We start from the raw sequence: 8,129 nt of genomic DNA on the forward strand, positions 1-8,129 counted from the left end.
TCCACACAATAGAAGCAGAAGGGACATTGCCAAACTCTTTTTATGAGGCAACAATCACTTTGATAACCAAGCCACACAAAGATACAACTAAAAAAGAGAACTACAGACCAATATGGCTCATGAATATGGATGCAAAATACTCAACAAAATATTGGCAAATAGAATCCAAGAACACATAAGAAAAATCATCCACTATGATCAAGTAGGCTTCATCCCAGGGATGCAAGGATGGTTCAACATAGAAAATCCATCAATGTAATCCACCATATAAACAAACTGAAAATGAAAAACCACATGATCATTTCGCTACATACTGAAAAAGCCTTTGACAAAATCCAACATCCCTTCATGATAGAGAACTTGTAGAGAATAGGAATAATAGGAACATATCTACACATCATAAAAGCAATATACACTAAACCAACAGCCAACATCAAACTAAATGGAGAGAAACTCAAAGCGATACTTCTAAAATCAGGAACAAGACAAGGCTGTCCACTCTCTCCATATCTCTTCAATATTGTACTTGAAGTTCTTGAAGCTAGAGCAATAAGACAAGAAAGGGGGATCAAAGGATACAAATTGGAAAGGAAAATTTCAACCTTTCAGTATTTGCAGCTGATATGATAGTCTACATTAGTGACCTGAAAACTCTACCAGGGAACTCCTACAGCTGATAAACACCTTCAGCAAAGTAGCAGGATACAAAATTAACTCAAAAAAACAGTAGTCCTACTATATACAGATGATAAATACAAAGAGAAATAAATCAGAGAAACATCACCCTTTACAATATCCACAAGCAACATAAAATATCTTGGGGTAACACTAAACAAAAAAGTAAAAGAACTGTACAGTAAGAACTTTGAGTCTGTAAAGAAAGAAATTAAAGTAGATAGCAGAAAATGGAAAGATCCCCCATGCTCTTGGATAGGTAGAATTAACCTAGTAAAAATGACAATCTTGCCAAAAGCAATCTACAGATTCAATGCAATCCTCATCAAAATCTCAACACAGTTCTTCACAGACACTGAAAGTACAATACTCAACTTTATATGGAAAAACAAAAAACCCAGGATAGCCAAAACAACAATTTACAATAAAGGATCTTCTGGAGGTATCAGCATCTGTGATTTCAAGCTCTATTATAGAGCCATAATTCTGAAAACAGCTTCGAAGTGGCACAAAAATAGACAGACCAATGGAATTGAATTGAAAACCATGATATTAACCCACACACCTATGAACACGTTATTTTTGACAAAGATGCTAAATCTATACAAGGGAAGAAAGATAGCATCTTCAACAAATGGTGCCGGCACAACTGGATTCAGACATGCAGAAGTTTGCAGATAGATCCATATCTGTCACCATGCACAAAACTTAAGTGCAAATGGATCAAAGATCTCAACATAAATCCAGCCACACTGAATCTTCTAGAAGAGAAAGTGGGAGATACCCTTGAACAAATTGGCACAGGAGACCGCTTCCTGAACATTACACCAGTAGTACAGACATTGAGGGATTCAATTAATAAATGGTACCTCCTGAAACTGAGAAGCTTCTGTAAGTCAAACGACATAGTCAACAAGCCAAAGTGGCAGCCTACAGAATGGGACAAGATCTCCACCAACCCCACATCTTACAGAAGGCTGATTTCCAAAATATAGAGTGAACACAAGAAGCTAGCCACCAAAACCCCAAACAATGAAATTAAAAAGTGGGGTGCAGAATTTAATAGGGAATTCTCAACAGAGGAATCTGAAATGGCTGAAAGACACTTTAGAAAGAGCTCAAAATCCTTGGCCATCAGAGAAATGCACTCAAAAGTACTCTGAGATACCACCTCACACCTGTCAGAATGGCTAAAATCAAAAACACCAATGACAATCTATTGCTGGAGAGGATGTGGAGGAAAAGGAACACTCCTACATTGCTGGTGGGAGTGCAAACTTATAAGAACACTTTGGAAATTAGTATGGCAGTTGCTCAGGAAAATGGGAATCAGTCTACCTCAAGATCCAGCAATTCCTTTCTTGGGCATATACCCAAACAATGCACATCCCTACAACAAGGATATATGTCCAACCATGTTCATAGCAGCATTCTTTGTAATATCCAGAACCTGGAAGCAACCTAGATGCTCCTCAACTGAAGAATGGATAGAGAAAATGTGGTACATTTATACAATGTATACTACTCAGCAGAAAATGGAATCTTGAAATTTGCAGGCAAAGGTATGGTACTAGAAGAAACATCTTGAGTGAGGTAACCCAGTCACAAAAAGACAAACCTGGTATGTACTCACTCATATATGAATTTTAGACATATAGCAAAGGATTACCAGCCTACAATCATCTTCAGCAAAGTAACTAGGAAACAAGAAAGACTCTAAGGGAAAAATGCATGAACCCCAAGAATGGGAAGTGGCAGGAACTCCTGTGCTAATTGGGAGCCTGAGGGTAGGGGAGAGGGAGCTGCCAGAATGGGAGGAGGAGTAAAAGAGGGAAGAGGAGAAAATTGAGGAGGAGAAATATTGAGTTGGGGGAAGAATAGAGGAGAGCAGGATAGAGATACCATATCAGAGGGAGCCATTATAGGTCCGAGGAGAGGTCTGGCACTAGGGAGATTTCCAAATATCTACAAGGATGACAGGAACTGACAATCTAGGAGAGGATAACCTAAATGCCCTTCCCCTATAATGAGACTGATGACTACTTTTTATGCCATCCTAGAGCCCTCATCCAGTGGCTGATGGAAGCAGAGGCAGACACCCTCAGATATACACTGAACTGAACTCTAGAACCTAGTCGCAGAGAGGGAGAAATGAAGATCAAAGGGGTCGGTACCAGGTTGGTGAAACCCACAGAAACAGCTGGCCTGAACATGGGAACCACATGGACCCCAGACTGCTTCTAGAATCCAGCACAGAACTGATCCAGACCCCTGAACATAGATGTCAATTAGATGGCCTCCACATTCTAGGGGGTCCCTGGTAGTGGTTTACTATTTTTCCCTGGTGTTAAGAAGGGACTTTAAGATCCCATCCCATGTGAAGGCATGCACTTTTGGCCTGTACACATGGTGGAGGGCCTAGGCCTAGCCCAGGATCATCTGGTGGACTTTGGGGGGCCACCATCAAGTGCCATATGCTTCCTGGGTAGTGGAGGGTGGATAGGGTGGGGGTCTACTGGGAGTTGGGGGGAAGGGTTGGTGGGAGGGGAGGGAGAGGGAGAGGGAGAAGGGATTGACATGTGAAACAAGCTTGTTCCTAATTTGAACTAATAAAACAAATTGCTCTGAGGTACAAATCATCTACATATTCAACATGTGTCCTCTACATTTTACAACGATTTAAATAGATCAAACGATTGATTATACGTTATTGGCTCCTAAGACGGTCTCAGGCTCAAGGATGCACTGTTCCAAGATTTTCTGTAGGTTGGGGTTCTCCATTGCAGCTGTCACTCGCTCTTTGTCATTTATCTGCTTGTTTATATCTTCTTCTTTTGAGTGAGTTCCTTCAGAAATGTAGATTTCCAACTTGTGTTTAATCGGCAGACACTGGTGAAGTTTTACTCTTAAGCACAATCCAATAAGAGTTGCCAAAGAGCAATGAGGTACTGTTGGTGTGAACTTGATAATAACCAAATAGTCTTCTTCATTTATTTCCTGAACCTCCACACAACTCTCCATTACCACTTCTAGTTCTTCTAAAGTATTGGGCTTTTCTGGGTCCTGGATAGTTAGAATCAAATCATAAACCTCTAGAACTTTCTCTTTCGTGATGTGGGGCTGCTGGGCAGCTCCCTGCTCAGAAAAGCCTGAGAGCCATAACACCCAGCTCAGCGTCCATGAGAGCAGCCCAGACACTCGCTCCATCCTCATGTTCCGCTATCCCTGGCTACTGTCCCAACTGAGCCATGGTCTTTCCAGCCTTTCGGCAGCAGGCCTCAGGAGCTATGAACTTCTTAGTCTTCAAATAAACCAAGACAAGTGTAAAGGTTTAGAGGACCAGACAATAGGCAGGACTCATCAAATGCCAATTCTAACTGTGTATAAATTAAGTTGTATAGATTTTGGGTCTGGTAAATTTGGTGTGTGATGTTTTAATTTATTTTCAAGTTTTTTATAGTAAAGTTTATTTTGAAAATTAATAAAAATTCAACACCAAAAGTGTATAAGGAATACACTTTTTGACCACAAAATCTGTACTGTTCTGATGTCACTTAGTATACCATAGAAGTGGAGTATTTTCCCAGTTCAATCATGGTCAGAAAGAGACTTTTAAAGCTACTAGCTCCAGTCAAAATAGTGTCCATATTTTTATGTCATGATTATTCTTACAGCAAAAGCAACCAGACTGTTGAGATTTAATTCTAAGTTTAGGTCCATCAATTTATTACCCATGGGCCATTCCAGAACATTTCATAATTTTTTTGTACCTAGCGAAGACAGAAATCATAAAGCAGAAAAACATAACAATAAAAAACCAACATAGAAGTCAATATACAAAACCTTTAAATAAATTTGTCTTCAAAGATTCAAGATAACAAACACAGTGCTAGGCATACATTTTTATATTAACTCTCACCACTAACAATGAAGTCATTCTCTAACTAAATGAACTGTAATTCATTGACTAATCTTAGCACCAGATTCACTAGAAAAAAAGACTACACAGAACTACAGTGATGTAATATTGAGGAAAGGACACCAGGCAATGCTACATGGGTTTTCAGCTGCCCTTCTGTAACACTTACCATTCTCTTTCTCTCCTTTATAATGCTGGTCTTGGTCTGTTTAGGAACCCCCTTCTCCTACACTCTGCATTTTGTGTAGACTATCCACAGGGCAAATTTAAGCACACAAAGATGTCTAGGAAAACAAACTTGTTTTCTAATAGTGTATATTGACTGAGAATGGTTAATGAGTACCAGGCGTATCTCTTAGGTCCAAACTCTGAGTAGATAAGTAAAACAAATTTTTATGGATAACAGAATTACTGAATCATATAAGAAGTTAAGCCAGCAATACGGGAGTCAGCAGTTCTCCATCAATTTTTCCCTCATGTCTTAAGATGGAAAAGTAAAATTAATATAACAAGATGTGTCTCATACCTGTTCTGAAGATAGAAAAAGGAAGAGATAGAGGTCAGAACATTCTTGCATGAGGAAACCAAAATCCTTCGTAGAGATTTTCAGGTCAAATTCTCTGGTGCCATTTATGAAACATGAAACTCACCTGGAGAAAAATAATTTCATCTCGAGAGTAATGTGTAAATTCCTGTATTTGATGAGCAATTTCAGAATCATGAAAAGACTATACCAATTCACTATATCTTCTAAAACTAAATTTCAATATGATCAATTCTCTTGTAGAACCACAAGGTTTTTCAGGCATTTATGTATGAAACAGTTTTACCAAACAGGAGCTGACTCTATCCTTTCCAAAGTCAAATATTGGAACCCGTAGAGTGATGTCATTTTCCATTTTCTTTTGACTTTTACTACTCTGCTTGATTGAAGTCATGCTGAATGACATTCCATTCATGAAATACCCTATTCTTTGGCAGCTATCTCATGTGTAATCTCATAAAAGTCCCAATAACAAGCTAAAGACTGACATTCTAATTGTTGTTCCAATGGCGAAAACATTTAGGAGGTGAGGGTGTGAGTTTTTCTTGTTTCATTTTAGTAATAGCAATCAACCTCTAATTAAAATTAGTCACCCAATTGCTTTCTAAATGATTCTGGTGACTTCATTAATCTGCAATGATGAGCTACCTATGTTGTATTTAATGTTGATTTTCTTGAAGAATCAACTCTTTGTTACATTGATTCTTTGTATTGTTTTCTTTGTTTCTCCTTTATTCATTTCAGCCCTTAGTTTGATTATTTCCATGTATCAACTTCTCTGGGGTGAGTTTGCTTCTTTTTGTTTTAGCACTTTCAGTTGTGCTGTTAGTTCTCTAATGTGACTATTATCCAGTTTTTTCATGTGGGCTCTTAGTGCTAAGAACTTTCCTCATAGCACTGCTTTCAAAGTGTCCCATAAGGTTGGGTATGTTGTGTCTTCATTCTCATTGAATTCTAGGAAGTCTTTAGTTTCTTCTTTATTTCTTCCTTGACACAGGAATGGTACAATTATGCATTATTCAATTTCCATGAGTTTGTAGGTTTTCTGCAATTTGTGTTGTTGTTGAATTCTAACTTTAAACCATCTCGATCTAATAAGATTCATGGGATATTCCAACTTTTTTGTATCTGTTGATTTTCGCTACATTGCCTAGTATGTGGTCAATTTTAGAGAAGATTCCATGTGGTACTGACAAGAAGGTATATCCTTCTATGTTTGAATGGAGTGTTCTATTGATATCTGTTAAACCCAATTGGGTCAAAACTTCTTTTAGTTCCTTTGTTTCTTTGTTATGTTTCTATCTGGAGGTCCTGCCTAGTGCTGAGAGTGGGGTGTTGAAGTCTCCCATAAGTATGTGAGGTTTTATGTGTGATTTGAATTTTAGTAATGTTTGTTTTACAAACATAGATGCCTTTGTATTGGGGGCATAGATGTTGAAAATTGAGATTTTATCTTGATGGACTTTTCCTGTATATGTATGAAATGACTGTCTTCATCTCTTTTGATTGATTTTAGTTTGAAGTCTAATTTGTTAGCTAGTAGGATTGATACACCAGCTTGCGTTTTTTGTTAATTTGATTGGAAAGTCTTTTCCTAATCCTTAACTCTCAGGTAATATCTTTCTTTGAAGTTGAGGTGTGTTTCTTGTATGCAGCAGAAGAATGGATTCTGTCTTCATGGCCAATCTGGTAGCCTGTGTCTTTTTATTGGTGAGGGAAGACCATTGATATTGAGGGATATTAATGACCATTGATTATTAAATTTTGTTTGTTTTGGGTTTGCTGGTGGTTGTATTGTGTGTGGATTCCCCTTTTTTCTTTTGGCTTTTGGTGTAGTGGGATTATTTATTGTTTTCATCAGTGTAGTTATCTTTGTTTGGTTGGAGTTTTTTCCCAGATCTTTCTGTAGGGCTGAAATTGTGGATATATATTGTTTAAATCTGGTTTTGTCATGGAATATCTTGCTTTCTCCATCTATAGTGATTGAAAGCTTTGCTGGGTATGGTAGTCTGGGTTGGCATCCATGGTCTCTTACTATTTTGTAGAACATCCATCCAGTACCTCCTGGCTTTCAGCATTTCCACTGAGAAGATGGTGTAATTCTGATAGATCTGCCTTTGTATGTTACTTGGCCTTTTTCTTTTGCTGATCTTAACATGTTATCTTTTTTCTTGTATGTTTGTTGTTTTGATTATTATGCGATGAGGGAATTGTTTTTTGTGGTCCAGTCTATTTGGTGTTCTGTAAGCTTCTATTTTCATAAGCATGTCCTTCTTCAGGTTGAGAAAGTTTTCTTCTATGATATTGTTGAATATGTTTTCTGTACCATTGAGCTGTATTCATCATCTTCTTCTAAATCTATTACTCTTAGGTTTGGCCTTTTCATGGTATCCCATATTTCCTAGATATTTTGTGTTAGGGATTTGTTGCATTTAAGATTTTTCTTTGATCAATGACTCTATTTCCTCTACGGAGTCTTCAACATCTAGATTCTCTCTTCATTCTCTTGTATTCTATTGGTTATACTTACATCTGTAGTTCCTGATGGTTTACCCAGCTGTTCTATTTCCAGAATTCTCTATTCTTTGTTTTTTTTTATTTTTTCTACTTCAGCTTTCAAGTCTTGTACTGTTTGAATTGCTTCTTTCACTTGTTTCACTATTTTTTCTTGGCTTTCCTTGCTTTTTTTAAGAGATTTGATTATTTCTTGAATTTTTTTTTGGTTCGTATTTTCCTCTACTTCCTGTATTTTTTTCCATTTCTTTAAAGGTTTTTCTCATTTCCTCATTGGTGGTTTCTATTATCTTCATAAAGTTGTTTTTATGGTCCTTCTCTTCTGTTTCATCTGTGTTGGGATGTTCAGGTCTTGCTGATATAGAATCCATAGATTCTGGAGGTGTCATATTAGTCTTTCTATTGTTGAATGTGTTTTTTTTTCAGATTTTTAAATTAAATTAGAAACAAGATTGTTTTAAATGTCAATCCCATTTC

General features: G+C 37.3%; 1 protein-coding gene across 1 annotated transcript; it reads right to left on the reverse strand.

Moving 5' to 3' along the window:
- Window positions 1-3,443: 3,443 nt before the first annotated feature.
- On the reverse strand, window positions 3,444-3,882 carry LOC100768550 (cytosolic iron-sulfur assembly component 2A). The gene is made up of 2 exons (XM_027395134.2): window positions 3,596-3,882; window positions 3,444-3,545 (listed from the first exon to the last, which is right to left on the reverse strand). Exons 1-2 carry the CDS (start codon window positions 3,880-3,882, stop codon window positions 3,524-3,526), a joined length of 309 nt encoding a protein of 102 aa, XP_027250935.1. The 3' UTR covers window positions 3,444-3,523.
- Between the last annotated feature and the right edge of the window lie 4,247 nt (window positions 3,883-8,129).

This window comes from Cricetulus griseus (assembly GCF_003668045.3).
Source record: "Cricetulus griseus strain 17A/GY chromosome 1 unlocalized genomic scaffold, alternate assembly CriGri-PICRH-1.0 chr1_0, whole genome shotgun sequence".
NCBI lineage: Eukaryota > Metazoa > Chordata > Mammalia > Rodentia > Cricetidae > Cricetulus > Cricetulus griseus.

Bases quoted from the DNA above. Each gene is read 5' to 3' on its own strand.
- LOC100768550 (XM_027395134.2), bottom strand. From the start codon at position 3,882: ATGGAGCGAGTGTCTGGGCTGCTCTCATGGACGCTGAGCTGGGTGTTA. The intron at 3,546-3,595 runs TGGATTGTGCTT...CGATTAAACACA, and splicing joins TGCTCTTTGGCAACTCTTAT to AGTTGGAAATCTACATTTCT.